Source organism: Polyodon spathula, chromosome 4 (assembly GCF_017654505.1).
Source record: "Polyodon spathula isolate WHYD16114869_AA chromosome 4, ASM1765450v1, whole genome shotgun sequence".
NCBI classification, from domain to species: Eukaryota; Metazoa; Chordata; class Actinopteri; order Acipenseriformes; family Polyodontidae; genus Polyodon; species Polyodon spathula.
The window spans coordinates 51,728,076-51,744,582 of NC_054537.1; the positions used below are offsets into that span (position 1 = coordinate 51,728,076).

A 16,507-nucleotide genomic window follows, 5' to 3' on the forward strand; every position below is an offset into this window, starting at 1 on the left:
AACCCTTGTCTTACATGCAAACGACAACTTCACTAAGGGAATTGCCCTAATCTAAGTACAGCAATAAGCCATCAGATATCAAGTACACTTTGCTCAACAACATGCACGATAAATAATAAACCACCACAACATTAACAACAATAATAACAATAACAGGCATTGAAATATTACAGTGAGAGTCTCACCCTCACTTGGTGCATCAGCGGTCTTAATATTTGTGTATGAGAACAGTATTTTATGAGTGTGTAAAGGCAAGCAGTTAAAAGAAATGATCGGTATTTTAATGTAAAGTCGCACTCTTCTGTAGCTGTGAATATCGTTGCATGCAAAATAAACAATGGAGGCTGAATATACCCAATTATTGATCGTCATTTAGATCCACAATCCTGCAGTTTTTGCTAAATAACAGGAAGAAAATATAATTGTGACAAATTAAGCATAATTATGAATGCATTGCAGCTCATATATTATGTGAAAGAAACAACCTGAACGTTAACCCGCATATTTTTTTTTTAGTTCATATTTTTTTATAATTAAAGTCATATGATGTAGAAATAATTACTATTCAATATTGATCCACTGCCATCTTGCCTAGCACAGCATTAAGCTTTCTATTTACCTTTCGAGTGCTTGGGAGTATGAGAGTGTATACTGAGCTATGTAACCACACTGATAATGTGATATGAAAGGCTGTATTGAAATGGAGGCCTAAATCTGGGCCAGCCCTGGGCTGCCTTTTCTTTTTTGGAGCACTCACATATAGGAAAAGACAGCCCTGGGCCTCCTCAAATCGCAAGTGTGGACAGGGGTAATTTGGTCCAATCAAGGAAAAGGTATTCTAGGGTTAGAGCTGAAACATGTACGGAATTATAGAAATGAATGCGTTCATCCTATCTATTTGTCTTTTCAAACAGGAAAGGCAAAGATGTCCCACCATCCTTCAAACAGTTCTTTAGTAGTTCTGTGGCTTTATCAAACATTAGTATGTCAGGCACCAAACTCCCTCCTGAAGCACTGAAGTAAGCCTTGTTTTTTTATTCATTGCATTCCTACTGAGCTTGATCTGAAGAAAATGCAAGTTGATTTGCCATGCCGTTCTAACTGTTTCTGTCATAGTGATAAACCAATGAAATAAAATAAACATAACTAGTTGACAATGATTTTTCCTTAACAATACATATGTTGGTTTTGATGTGTGCATAATGGTGCTATCCCCATACTGTACACTCCAGCAGGTACATTTTTCTGAAGTGTGTCATTTAAAAACATTACAGAATTGTGCATTTTAATTAAATTATTCTAGCATATACTAGCGTTTGTTTGTGAAATAGGTAACCTTGTTTTCAAAGTAACATCGCCTCTCTTTCCCCAGATCTCTTTTACTAGGCCTCGCTTGCAACCCTCACCTAAAGGATGTATCTCTAGATCTTAGTTGCTGTGAGGTAAGAGCATGTAGAACAACAAGAGTTTAAACAACCTTGTGCTTACTGATAAAAAATAAAAAAACAGCAACTTGGAAGCTGCTTGCTGAAACTTGCAGGATACTGACAAATAAACGTCTAAGGCCTCTACATACCAGATGCAATGTGAAAAATGAATAGAACCTAGACTTTAGATAAGTGTCTTTCACACCTCAGACAACATGACAGATGAATCCTATTTCTTGCAATTTATTTGCGTGACAACTAGGGAATTAAGCAAACCGAGAACAGCTTCAATGCATGGTGTCCACCACAGTGAAGCAGTATCCAAAATGAGGGAGAAAAAAATACTTGCCGTGGAAAAATACCCAGAGCTTTATGACAAACATCATTGCAATTATAGATACAGAGATGAAAGATAATATATGGTAGTCTATTTCAAAGGCACTGGATAAGCCTGGTATGGATATATTGCCATATATGTTGAAATACCATCAGAGAAAACACTCATAATTTCTACATCATGTTGACGATTATGTTCCAGTCTTGATCATAGTTTTGTCAGTAGCAATTCTTTACAGTTTTATAGATCTGGTATTTCCAATCTGTCGCGTCGCTTCAGGTGTGGTTATGTTGCTGCAAAAGTATCTTGACGTCAGATGAAAAATTGCATAGTGTCTGGTGTGTAGGGCCTTTTACTGTTTCTTTTACATATTTCGTTTATTTTTGTAGTTGAGCTTTCTTTGCTTTATAGAGGTTGTTCCTTTTCAATTAGAACTCAGTTTAACACATGCTGTAGCTTTCTGAAATACAGGGTATAGAAGAGACTGAAACCTGAAAATACAATATATTGCAGAAAACCTTCAAAGTGCTGTATTTTTTCCATTTTAGATTATTGTTTTTGGCTTTTTTCCTTGGTTACTTGGCTTGAATTAGTTCTTATACTAACTTGATATTTGTAGCATGTCCTTATTTGCACTTATATGTACCATTCTATTCCCTGACTGCTTTCCGTAGCTTGGTCACTGTGTAAGTACCCAGCTTACTAACCAAATTATTAATTTCTGTTCCTTTAATACAATAGCTTGCTTGCAGTCTGCCTGATAATACACGTATTTTGTTACAATGTTCAGCAAACAAACCCTCGTATTTTGCAACATGAAGAAATATTAATTTTTTCTGGACATTGTTTAATGTTTTTGAATTTGCCCTTTGCAATAATGCAGGAAATTACCAACCAAACCTTAAACAGTTGAGTACAGTGGGTGTATTCAATTGATCTAAACAGTGAACATACCACCACTGAAATGTGTATCAATGTTGTGAAATTCAGACATCTAAGTGAATGAGAGTCAGTGAGATGAGTTAGAGATTTAAGATGGTGGCATTTAGATTGGAAACCATTAAGTTCAGTTGAATTCACCCCATTGCATATGTAAGTTTTTGCTAAATCTGCTGTCAGCATAGCATAAATTAATGAATTGTTAAATTGTGAAACTTCAAGGTATCACTGTACTTTACCCAGAAATGTGGAAATCTGTTCTGTGGCAGAGATAATTGCCTTCACTAAACAGTTACATTTGCATGTTGGTAGTACACAGTGGTTATTTCTAAAAGAAACAAAAATTAGTAAAATTCTAATTGAGTATGTTGTTTGTTCCATTACTTCAGTTAAGATCTGGAGGTTCTCAGATTTTAGAAGGCTGCATTGCAGAAATTCCTAACATTTCAAGCCTGGATATTTCAGATAACGGTAAGAAAAATATGTTTTCAATGACAGCACAGCGATTTAAGCTGTAAAGGAAACCTGAGCTGACATTAGGTACTGGTAAAGACGTACTCGTTTTATGTTACTGTGAGGAAGCTGTTCCCGAACGCCATCACGATAAAAATGACCACAGACTTTCGTTTCCTCCATTACCATTAACATGGTCCTGTTAAAATGATTACCTATATGGTACAGTTGTTGATAAATGAAAAAAATAATTGATTGTCAAAGGGAAAAAAATAATGAAATGAATGTACGTAACTGTTCTGGCTGTTGTGGGCGGCAGCAGGTTTTGTCCTGGGGCTGGAGTGGTGAAGAGGCCTGTAAAAGTGGAAGAAAGAGGTAACTTGTTTATGTTAAAAACAAAGTTATTTTTGGAGTAAGGTGCATGTTATTTCGAGCGTAATAGCTGGGAGGTCAACGTTAATATACCTGTAATAGCTCATGAGTAAAGCCAGAGCTCTGAGTGCAGGCATGTTCAGCAGAGATGCGCTCACATAACCAGGGCTGAAATGGGGGGGGGGGGGGGGGTCACTCCATAGAGAGGTTATCATATTTTAAAAGGTATGATGTTCAGGAGCCATAACCAATGGGGGTATAAAACCTCTTGGTTGATCATTGTGGGCTGGCCGTGGGAGGTGGTGTCCTTGTTGTGAGGAAGTCCATTATAGCTGCAATATTAGTTGTCTTTGAATAGCTGTGTACTCCATAATGTATATTATTTTTGATTAGTGTTTTTCAGAGTTTTTTTTTTATTTCATTTTTTTATTTTCCTGCATATAGTTTCATCTTCTATTTTTGACTGTCATAATAAACTATTTGTTCACTCATCAGCTGCAGTGCTCTACACTTGATGGAAACTTGTTCAGTGTTCATTACTTTTGTTCAAATCTGTTCAAACTTGTTCAAGAGTTTGATACAGTTTAATCAAGTGCTGGTTTAGGATATGGTATCGTCTTAGGGCATACAGTTTAAAACCATCATTAGTTGAGAAATGTATTACTCCTAACCATGTGAGTGCCACTTTATAACATAGGCATAAGTAATGAAGTGACTACACATACACTTGAACATGGTCTAATTGTATGTGCAATTTAGAAGACATGAACTATGAACCTGTTTATCAGGGAGCTAATTTTTGTCTGTACAATCTGCTGGGTAACACCCACTGCAATACCACACTTACTTAATTTAAATAGAGATTAATAACTTTAAAATGCTTTGAATGCACAGTCAATTCTCGGTAATACGAATTTCAAGGGACCAGCAAAGAAATGTGTATTATTAGTAATTCTAAAGCCAAATGCATACTGTTAGTTTTTATTGAAGTTAGAGTAACACGGAAATCAAATTTCAATTACAGAACTATGAAATGTATTATGCATTTAAAATAGTTATGCATTGTGTTAAAAATGAGTTGGAAGTGAACTTTTAAATGAACTTCACTTGCAACCTGCATGTCCTATTCTGCAATGGCATTTTAATCCACTAAAGGAGTCCTCAACATCATGTACTCAGCAAATCAGAAATGCTGATGACTTGCATCCGCAGTTTGCTGTTCATTGGGCCTGTATTGTTGTATTCCGTTTGTCAGAATGGTTGAGAGTGTTTGTGGTAATGTTGAAATCTGCAACAACATCTTTCTTTTTCTGTATGGTAGTGCATTGTGTACTGCTTTCAACGTCTCCAGTATTTATTTTTTTCCTAGGGGGCTCCAAAATAATTTGCACTAACAGGAAATTTGTGTTGTAAGAAGTAATTTATAAAACGACTGCTAAATTTGGCCAGGACCATGTAGGAAGTTCATACTATCAGGAAATGAGTCTAGTCCACGTTAGTTTTAATGAGAATTGATTTTATACGGTTCTGCTTTAATGTCTGTGTAGCAGGAGGAGATCTGTGCTGACTCTGCTGGCGTGTTCATAGTGCTGCAGGAAGAGGGCAGCAGTCGTCCAATAACCGCCTGTGAGTCATGGCAGTGACACGGAGAGGTGGGAAAGGGGGTGTGTGGACTTTCCCTCTCTCTGAATGGCTGGGAGATGGGTCTTGGGGAGATTGTTAGCCCTATAAGATAATGCTATACTGTTTCCTCAGGGCTGCCCTTTTAGACGTGCTAAGTGTGCAGAAGCGCTGGTCCAGGACCGAGAACCAGCCGGGAGAAAAGTAATGGGAGAAAGAAACAAAAAAAACAAAAGAAAGATAGTGACAGCGGGGAACCCTTGGGCAGACCCCCGAAATATTGTATAGCAGGCTGAGGGAGCCGCTAGTGTAGGTTGGTGATCCAGGTCGTGCGGGTAGCAATGACCGGGATAACGCTGCCAAGTTCAGCACCTTTTATTTGTAGTTTTATTACTACAATAATACTACAATTAGTTCTATTTTATTTTCCTTTTTCCTTTCGCCTTCTGTTTTCATTATTATTTTGAGCACCTGCGAGTGCGCCGCATTCAGTTTGTTTACCAGCCTTGGTATTCCCATGGTGCTGTCTATCATCGTTGATAGACAGGCCATGGACAACAGTGCCCTCTGCGGGTAAAAAGAAATTACTACTTCAAAATAAAACTGGGCACCTGTGTGGTGTTTCAAGTACACCTGTTCTGTCTCCCGTATCAGTGAATTACCCACCACCCTTCCACAGTCTGACTTGAGAAATGACAAGGGGGCACTATGTAAACCGTACAGAGTACTTTAAAATGACATTGATAGTACAGTAATAGTAACAGGAAACATTATACAGTTCTGAATCTGTAAGAAATTACAGCACATGTTACAATAAGTTAGAAATGCCTACATAGAAATAGTATAACACTTTTTAGAGAGTATTTATTTATTTATTTATTTTAAATCATTGATGTATGTATTTTCTTGTGAAGGTTTGGATTCTGATCTTACCACTCTAGTGGTATGGCTAAGCAAGAACAGATCAATTCGACATTTAGCACTGGGAAAAAACTTCAGCAACATCAAATCCAAGTAAACCCATTCTTTTTTTTCACTCAATATAAATCTTAAAGAAGTGGTTGAATGCAGTGTTCTAATATTATCACTATTTGTATTTTTCAGAAATCTGGCCCGCGTTATGGACAATTTGGTACACATGATTCAGGAAGAGGAGTCGGTGAGTTCATGTATTACTAGAAAGAATTACTTGCATGGTCTGTTAAAATGTTTGTATGTAACATACATTATAAACTCAAAAACACACTATCATAAATTATAAGATAAAACTTATAAAAAGCAAAGTCCAGGTAGTGCCTGATTAAGGCACTAACTGTAATGCTAGTCTTCTTTATTCAACCTACAGTATAACTCTAATTACACCTACAGTGCAAGGGAGATTGTGCCTAATAAAAGATTCACTGTAATTGTTTTATTCTTCTCATGGATGAAGTTAAACCGTAGCGGGGACCCCCCCCCTCCCCGAGTGGCTCACCTGGTAAAGGGGGAGTCATACAGTCGTGATCGCAGAGGGGAGTACAGGCTGCAAAGTCCCGGGTAAATCCACTGGTAAATCTATCTCAGTTACATATGTGAGCAGGAGGATGATGGGAAATCTAGTTGTGAGAGGTCCATGCAGGTACTTGTGAAGCCATCTTGAGGCAGGGAATGCAATTTAAAAGTGGTCAAAATGTTAAAAATAATAATAAAACAATACCACACCTTACGTAAACAGTTGTAGCAACACATGAGAACATGTAACACAATAAAATAAAAAGGTCCTTATGTACTCTTTAAGATACTGAATGACAGCTGTCATGGAGCTCTGTTGTCAATGAAAATGAGTTCAAATAAATTCAGTAGGAGACCCCAGCAGTGACTTGCAGCAGAGGAAAACTTATTTGAAAAAAGAAAAACAAAGAAACTAGTCATTTGCAAAATTAGGCTGGAAAAACTTATGTAAAAAGAATAAAATGAAAAATGCAACATTTTTACTGGAAAGTGAAAACAGATTTGGGAAAAGAAATGAGAAACCTGTAGCATATGGAGCAGTTCATGTCAGTTCAGAAACTGCACTGTCAAATCCCAATCTCTCATAAATACATACAATGATTTCTAAAATGTGTTCTATTCATCATAAGGTTTCTCAAGTCAAGTGATTCTGACGCAGATAAATATTGAAATACAAAGAAAATATGATAAATGTCAACAAGATGTGTCAAAGTGGTATTGTTTGTTTAAAAACAATAAGGTAACTGTTACTTTCTAGCTATGAAATTATATCAGTGATCTGTACACTAGTGAGACAGTGAGTGAAGCCCTGGTTAGAATTGTGTAACCAAAGCAACAGACACATTCAGCTGCCTGAATTCCCTTTTATCATTATTTTAACAGTATCAGTGCTTTTCTTATACAGTACTTGCTTCAATAGCATTGTCTTTGCATACATTTATAATTTACTCTACTTAAGAACATTAGGGAGTGGTTAACATGTAGAAAAAAAGTAAAAACTGAAGGGAGGGAGATTGTGATTACCCACCAAACCTTCACTGTTAATTGGTTTATGTGTCCCATATGGAATATTAATCCAAGGAGACGATTAAACACCGTTAAGCGGGTGCAAACCGTGCATACATTTATAATTAGGTCCTACTATATTCCTAATCTAGTTAGCAAATTTGTTAAATTTAAATTTGCAGGCGATACAAAAATAGGAGGAGTGGCAAAAACTGTTGCAGCAGCAAAGGTCATTCAAAATGATCTAGAAAAGATGCAGACCTCAGAAGGGAGTGGGCAGACACGTGGCAAATGACATTTAGGTAGAGAAAATTGTAAGGTACTGCACGCAGGAAATAAAAATGTACATTATAAATATCATATGGGAGATACTGAAATTGGAGAAGGAATCTATGAAAAAGACCTAGGAGTTTTTGTTGACTCAGAAATGTCTTCATCTAGACAATGTGGGGAAGCTATAAAAAAGGCTAACAAGATGCTCGGATACATTGTGAAAAGTGTTGAATTTAAGGGAAGTAATGTTAAAACTGTACAATGCATTAGTAAGACCTCATCTTGAATATTGTGTTCAGTTCTGGTCACCTCGCTATAAAAAAGATATTGCTGCTCTAGAAAGAGTGCAAAGAAGAGCGACCAGAATTATTCCGGGCTTAAAAGGCATGTCATATGCAGACAGGCTAAAAGAATTGAATCTGTTCAGTCTTGAACAAAGAATAACTACGTGGCGACCTAATTCAAGCATTCAAAATTCTAAAAGGTATTGACAGTGTCGACCCAAGGTTTCTTTTTTTTGTCAGCCTGAAAAAAGAAACAAGGACCAGGGGTCACAAATGGAGTTTAGACAAAGGGGCATTCAGAACAGAAAATAGGAATGATCACTTTTTACACAGAGAATTGTGAGGGTCTGGAAGATCAACTCCCCAGTAATGTTTGTTGAAGCTGACACCCTGGGATCTTCTTCAAGACTAACAACCAAACTGAGCAAAACGGGCCGAACAGGTTGACATGTGGGGCATGTTGTCAGTATCTTCCTTTGTTATAACTTTTGGAAAAAAGATAAAACAAGAACATGTTTGCTATTTGAATACAGGAATTACAAGGAACTTAGGGCGAACCCGCAAGAGGATCAAGAAAAGACTAAAACAAGGATCCCAATGCGTTCAGTTTGAGATTTAATTTTCATGCATGGACTTTGTTAAAAGTTTTCTGGAAATCTAAGTAAACCATGTCATGTTCTTTGCAATTATCCATTATCGATGTTGCACCCTCAAAAAAAATAGGAGAAAGACACAAGTTAGTTAGAAATTGTGATGGTCGTTCTCCCTTTGGTGTAAAACAATGTTGACTGGCTCCCAGGACCCGCTGGCTCTTGATGGATTTTAGGGGGGATGAATCTAGCTAACTAGGGTAAAACCAGAATGAATTTAAGCAAGATGGGCGATGTCCTCTATGTTGGTATATTTTCTTAGTGTCCTGATGTTCTTTAGTTCTAGGTGTCTTGGACGTCCCCAACTGCGTGTTCAGGTGAAAACAATTAGTAAATGCAAAACTTTGTTAATAAAATCTAAGGCCATGGTTGGGGACACCATGTCATGACGAACGTACTCGAAACAATCGCAAAAATAACATTTAATTGAAAGGCAAAGTAAAAAGAGCAGGATTAGTTAGACAGGATCTTTGTTTTCTAAAACCATGTTGACTGTCTCCCATGATACTGTTGCCATATTTAAAAAATTTGGGAAATCAGAAGGAGATGCCATAGGAGTCTTGCAAAACTCCCAGAAGAGTCGGGGATGGCTTCTTCGTTTGGTAGTTACGTTGTTCAGATTTTCAATCCAACCTTGACCTACATGTACAAGCTGCTGTGCAATAATGCAGGGGCTGTCGGAATACACAAAAACTTGTTGTAAAGACTACATGCAGGAGCTAGAGTTCCAATTTATATAAAATGGACTGCTTTTCATTTTGCTGCTTGGAGTACTAGTTGGGCGGGATCGTCATCGGGCCCAAGGGGAATGAATCTGTACAGTAAGACGAAATACGGCCCAGATATATTTGAATTATTCTGTAGAGCTAAAATGCTGATCAACACTTCTGCCTCCTGTTATGCTCAACAAGATATTGGCAAACCTGCAGATAGGAAACGGATTTGGGAAAAGGCTTTTTGCTGTCTGTAACTTCCTTTGTAAAAACTTGCAAAGAAAAGATTTCATTTAATATATTTGCTATTTTTTTCATTTATCTACAATTTTGCCATTTGTAATTCTTTTCCATTTAACCTCCTCTTTGAAAGGTTTATCTCTTGCTGTTAAAATATTGGAAAAAAAAAAAAAAAAAAAAAAAAACATTTGGCAACAGGTTTTAGCCCCCTTTAGCAATGTTCATTTTATTTACTTATCTTGGCACTTTTTTCGTAACATTCCTTTTTTTTAGATTCCTTTTTGACTTGAGCACTTTGCAGTTCTGTGTTCTCGTTCTGTGTACTGGACTTTCTTTTCACACGAAAATTGTGACTATAAAACAAACACAGGAACAATGAAACAAATTAACTAGCTCCAGGGCTAACGAGAACTGTGTTTGGAACTTTGTGAATGTGATAGGTATCTGTACTAACAAACGAAAAATTATTGTTGACTCGTAAAACATTCTGTTGACGAAATGGGAAGCACCTCAACGACCAAGAGGTTAACATTAAATGATAGACTCGACGAAGTAATTTACTGTGAAAAAGGTATGGAATTTATCAACAACTGAAAAAGATTTTAACATTTTGGAACCGATCGACACCATCAGTAAGACCCCCTTTGGGGTTTTAAAAAGCACTTCAAATGAGACCATGTTGTGGTCTGAGTTTGCTAGTGGTTCTCTGACCTCTGTTTTAGTTATTCTGCCTTCGTTATTTGAAAAGACTAAATCAAGGTATGCCTCCCCTCTAGTTGTTGCCTTGACAAATTGCATTAGGAAGCAAAGTCATTTGTCATTTCCACCATTTCAATTTCATCCATCGTGCTACCCACCGGGTTTTCCCATTTTATTTGGGGGAAGTTGAAATCTCCCATTATTAGTATGGCTTCTCCTTTGCTACACGCATTTCTAATGTCATTGTATAACAGATTATTTTGCTGACTGTCTGAATCTGGCGGTCTATAGCATGCTCCTATTATTATGCCCTTTTAATTTTTGTCTGTTATTCTGACCCATATTGATTCGGCTTTGTTTTCTTTGTCCAGGTTTAACACCTGGGCTTCAAGACTGTTTCTTATGTATAGCGCTACCCCTCCTCCTCTTCTGTCCTGCCTATCTTTCCTATACAGTGTATACCCACAAATATTATATTCGTCCCCATCACTCTCAGACAACCAAGTTTCTGTAACACCTATCACATCATAATTACTTGTTAGTGCAGCAGCTTCAAGTTCTAAAATTTTGATTCTGATACTTCTAGCATTTAGATAAATACATTTAATGGTTGTCTTACCTGAGTTGTTGTCCTTGTTTTGATGCGGTCTCCCTTCTGTTTTTTTGTTGATTTCTCCCCCCTTCCTTTCTACGTGCACTTATATAGGGAGATAATCACAAGTGAATTGCATTCAAAAATTTAATTTTTAAATGAAATTGTAAATCTTGTCAATTTCAATGAAATGGTCACCCAAAGCAAGGGGATTTCAGTCTTAAGCCCAAGTCAGTTAAAAGTCTGAAATGTGTATAACAGGGTGTTAGAACACTGGCCTAAGTATAAAAGTGTCTTTGTTAGATGTTCTCGGAGTTAGCTAGCATGTTACCTAATTAACCTTTTGTCACCAATTATTGTTAAGAGGTGACGGTCCATGATTACTATAAATATAGGTAGCATAGGCACAAGTTTGTCATTCCTGAATGTAAGGCAGCAGAAAATGGCAAAATACTCTCTTAAGCAAAGAAACAAGTCTTTAATTAATTTAAGAAATGAAGGTCAATCTTTAAGACAAATCACAAGAACTTTGCAAGTGTCTGTTACTGCTGTGGCCAAGACCATCAAACGATTTGAAGAAACTGGCACTCGTGAGGACTGAACAAGGTCAGGCATGTCAAGGGTGACCTCAGAATCAGAGAACAAGTTAATTCGAGTCACAAGTCTGTGAAACCGGCGGTTAACTGCCCCTGATATACAAGCTCAGCTAAATGCTACTAGAAGTACAGATGTTTCAACATCAACTGTTCAGAGGAGATTGCTTGAAGCTGGCTAACTGGAAGAATTACTGCAAAGAAACCATTGTTAAGAGTGCAGAATAAGAAGAAGAGACTTGCCTGGGCCAGAAAACACAGAAACTGGACGTTTTAGGAGTGGAAGTCGGTCTTATGGACCGATGAGTCAAAATTTGAAATACTTGGGTCCAACCGCAGAGTATTTGTAAGACGCAGAGAGGGTGAGCGCATGAATTCTGCATGTGTGGTCCCCACTGTCAAGCATGGAGGAGGCAGTGTCATGGTCTGGGGTTGCTTTGCTGGTGACAGAGTTGGTGATCTTTACCAAGTCCATGGCAAGCTCAACCAGCATGGCTATCATAGCATACTTCAGAGGCATGCCATTCCATCAGGATTACGGCTAGTTGGGCAGTCCTTCATTCCTCAGCAAGATAATGACCCGAAACACACCTCAAAGTTGTGCAAGAACTATATGGCGAAGAAGGAAAGTGAAGGACAACTCACTCTAATGACCTGGCCTGCCCAGTCTCCAGACCTCAATCCCATACAATTTGTATGGGACAAACCTGGCAGAAGAGTCAAAGCAAAGCTACCCACGAGTGCCTTACATCTCTGGGAATTGCTGCAGAAGAGCTGGGAAGACATGTCGGGTGATTTCCTGCTGAAACTTGTTAACCAAATGCCTTGTGTTTGTGAGGCTGTTATTAAGGCAAAGGGTGGCTATTTTGAGGAATACAAGATTTAGAGACAATTTTCAATTTTCTTGAACATTGCTTTGATACCCCTTATGTTTTTGTTTTGAATATTGTAACGTGTTTTCATTTTCAAGTATTTACAGAAACGCATATGACGTAAAATATTGTCAGTTATGAAAAAAACCTAGTTTCCAGCAAGTGTACTCGTTTGACTGGTACTGTGTGTGTGTGTGTGTGTGTGTGTGTGTGTGTGTGTGTGTGTGTGTGTGGTGTGTATTATGTGACTATAGTGCGTTGCAAAAGTATATTCAGACCCCTGACCAATTCTCTCATATTACTGAATTACAAATGGTACATTGAAATTTCGTTCTGTTAGATATTTTATTTTAAACACTTAAACTCAAAATCAATTATTGTAAGGTGACATTTGGTTTTATGTTATGAAATATTTTTAAGAAAAATAAAAAAAACTGAAATAGCTTGCTTGTATAAGTATTCAACCCCCACACATTAATATTTGGTAGAGCCACCTTTCGCTGCAATAACAGCTTTAAGTCTTTTGGGGTAAGTATGTACCAGCTTTGCACATAGTGTCAGAGTGATTTTGGCCCATTCTTCTTGGCAGATTTCCTCCAGGTTGTTCAGATTGGTTGGGCGACGCTTGTGGACTGCATTTTCAAATAGTGCCACAGATTCTCAATGGGATTGAGATCAGGACTTTGACTGGGCCACTGTAGGACATTCACCTTTTTGTTCTTGAGCCACTCCAATGTTGCTTTGGCCTTGTGCCTGGGATCATTGTCCTGCTGAAAGGTGAATTTCCTCCCAAGCTTCAGTTTTTTAGCGGACTGAAGCAGATTCTCTTGCAGTATTTTCCTGTATTTTGCTCCATCCATTCTTCCTTCAATTGTAACAAGATGCCCAGTCCCTGCTGATGAGAAGCATCCCCACAGCATGATGCTGCCACCACCATACTTCACTGTAGGGATGGTGTGTCTTGAGGCATGGGCAGTGTTAGGTTTGCGCCACACATAGCGCTTTGAGTTTTGGCCAAAAAGTTCTATCTTGGTCTCATCTGACCACAAAACCTTTTCCCACATCGCAGCTGGGTCACTCTCATGCTTTCTGGCAAACTCTAGCCATGCTTTCAGATGGTACTTTTTGAGTAACGGCTTCTTTCTTGCCACCCTCCCATACAGGCCAGTGTTATGCAGAGCTCTTGATATGATTGACTGGTGCACCATTACTCCACTCCCAGCCACTGAACTCTGTAGCTCCTTCAAAGTGATTGTTGTCCTCCCTGTGGCTTCTCTCACAAGTCTCCTTCTTGTTTGAGCGCTGAGTTTTGAGGGACGGCCTTTTCTTGGCAGTGCCTGGGTGGTGTGATGCAGCTTCCACTTCTTGATTATTGATCCAACTGTGCTCATTGGGATATCCAAACACTTGGATATTATTTTGTACCCTTTCCCTAATCTATGTATTTGTATTACTTTATCTCCAACATCTGTAGAATGCTCTTTGGTCTTCATTTTCCTTCAGATTCACAGCCTTACCAATGATCCTTCAACAGTGGGGTTTTTATCCAGAAAATGTGACAGCAACTTTAATGGTTCACAGGTGGAGGCCAATGGTAAGGTAATTGTGTCCTCGTTAGGGCAATTTCTTTCATCGGTGCAAACTGGGAGCTTCCACAGCACAGGGGTTGAATACTTATGCAAGCAAGATATTTCAGTTTTTTTTTTTTTTCTTAAAAATATTTCCCAACATAAAACCAATGTCACCTTACAATAATTGATTCTGAGTTTCAGTGTTTTAAAAAAAAAATATCGAACAGAATGAAATTTCAATGTACCATTTGTAATTCGGTAATATGAGAGAATTGGTCAGGGGTCTGAATACTTTTGCAAGGCACTGTGTGTGTGTGTGTGTGTATATATATATATATATATATATATATATATATATATATATATATATATATATATATTATGCTTATAAAGGGTTGTCCCAAAATTGCCAGTCATCTTAAATTTAAGTCATATATGTTTTCCGTTAAACTTACCCTCTAATTTTTACACAGAGAGTAATTCATGTAATTCTCATCAAATCATTAGCAGTAATTTCGGTTAGCTAAAAAAGTAATTTAACCCCAAGCCGCTGGGGTCATATTTCAGCTTGGGATCCTAACATACACTGACTTGTTTGCACATACCATGTGGTTAAAGATTTTTTTAATTGTAAGCTTTGTGAAATTTGCCATTAACAAGGTTCATATACAAGCACACAATGGCTTTCGCTGTTGTAATAAAACTCTTACTGTTCAAATTGGAGTTTATTGATTATTTTGTTAACTTTAATTATACAGGGCAGTTTCATAGATTGCAGAATATTGTCGAAATATCGCAAAAGATCCATCTTTTATGGATTATATGTTATATATACAGTGTCATTTTTTTTCCTTTGCAAAATATTTTTTATGTATCTCCAGTTATCTCAGTCTATTTATTGACACCAGCCCACTCCCCAAGCATTTCTGACTTGATGTGTACACGATCTTATATTGTACAAGTCACTGGTGCATTGTATGTGAGTAGTTAATCAACATTTTGAAATAAAAGTTTCGTTAATTTTAAATAAGAAAACACAATGCCCTCTTTTTTTTTTTTTTTTTTTTTTTTTTTTTTTTTTAATAAAACACCCCCTCCCACCCTCTTGGATATAAATGCCTCCCTTTGGCTTCAGAATGCCCCTTGGGGGGCGGTACTTCCCCCGTTGAGAAACACTGGTGTAGAGTTTTCAGTTCGGGTGTCTTAAAGGGAAACACCCATTTTGTAATGGTTAATATTCCTATTTCAGGGAACCAGGCTTATGATAATAACCTAATGTTTTCTCGTTTCAATATAAGTGAGGGAAGCTAAGATAAGTGCAGCCATTAATTTCAACCAGTGAATCCATGTTTCATGTTACATAAAGAAAGGCCCTGTCTATTGTATTCTCTGTGGAGCTAGCCATTCAGAGCTTGCAAGGTCAAACCCACTTCTTAAGACCTCTCAGGGGACATTATAAAAGTGATTTTAAAAGAAACTTGAAACTTGAAGTCTACCTTTTCAATAAAGAACCTGAAAAATGACTATTTTAAATGTTTCTGCCTTAACTCAGTTTATATTTGTATTAGTTTATTATTTTATTACTTCATATTTATCTTTTTTCTTTCTCCATGTCTGTGTTTTGGCTTTGTTTTTTCTGAATAAACACAACTCCCCTTCTTTGTACCAAATTTGTTGTTTGATGGTTATTCTTTTTTTGTGTTTTTAATTTCTCAGCCTCTGACATCCCTGTCCCTCGCAGACTCCAAACTGAAGAGTGACTTAACAATCATTTTGAATGCCCTTGGCAGCAATACCTCGCTCACGAAAGTGGACATCAGTGGTAATGGAATGGGAGACATGGGGGCTAAGATGCTGGCCAAAGCACTGCAGATCAACACAAAGCTCAGGTAAGAAGACTTGACTGATCAAAGAGACACATGTTTTAACAATGCCAGAAAAAGAGCGTTGTTTGTGTCTTATTATATTAGCATTACTCATAGAATTACTTAATACAGAATATGCTAAAAAGTGTTATCATCTGCCTAAATGCAGTGTACCATGAAATGTTTAATTTAATTGCTTCTCCCTGCAAGCTGTTTTTTTGCAAATTTTATATTGTTATTTATCTTATCTCAGAAAATGTGCCTTTGTCTTTACAAATCATGTAGGGCCCTCCATCTTTCATTTTGGATGGGTTTGTCCACGTTTACTATCAGGGACTCTTTGTTAGTATAGGAGATGACTTCTGTACATTGTATTTGTTTTGCCATTTTGTTTTAATGTATTATTTTACAGGACTGTCATCTGGGACAAGAACAATGTCAGTCCACAAGGCTTGCAGGACATTGCTGTTGCTTTAGAAAAGTAAGTAGGCAACCTTTTGCCTTTTGCCAC

The 16,507-nt window shown here is 37.5% G+C and overlaps 1 protein-coding gene across 3 annotated transcripts in view; it reads left to right on the forward strand.

Moving 5' to 3' along the window:
• LOC121314619 (F-actin-uncapping protein LRRC16A-like) overlaps positions 1-16,507 on the forward strand; it is a 255,535-nt gene that overhangs the window by 152,011 nt on the left and 87,017 nt on the right. For all 3 annotated transcript variants that reach the window (XM_041248065.1, XM_041248066.1, XM_041248067.1), the window contains exons 16-22: positions 915-1,019; positions 1,373-1,442; positions 3,093-3,174; positions 6,063-6,162; positions 6,253-6,307; positions 15,848-16,020; positions 16,409-16,477. In XM_041248065.1, the coding sequence (XP_041103999.1) occupies positions 915-1,019; positions 1,373-1,442; positions 3,093-3,174; positions 6,063-6,162; positions 6,253-6,307; positions 15,848-16,020; positions 16,409-16,477 (654 nt within the window). The remainder of the gene's footprint in view (positions 1-914; positions 1,020-1,372; positions 1,443-3,092; positions 3,175-6,062; positions 6,163-6,252; positions 6,308-15,847; positions 16,021-16,408; positions 16,478-16,507) is intronic.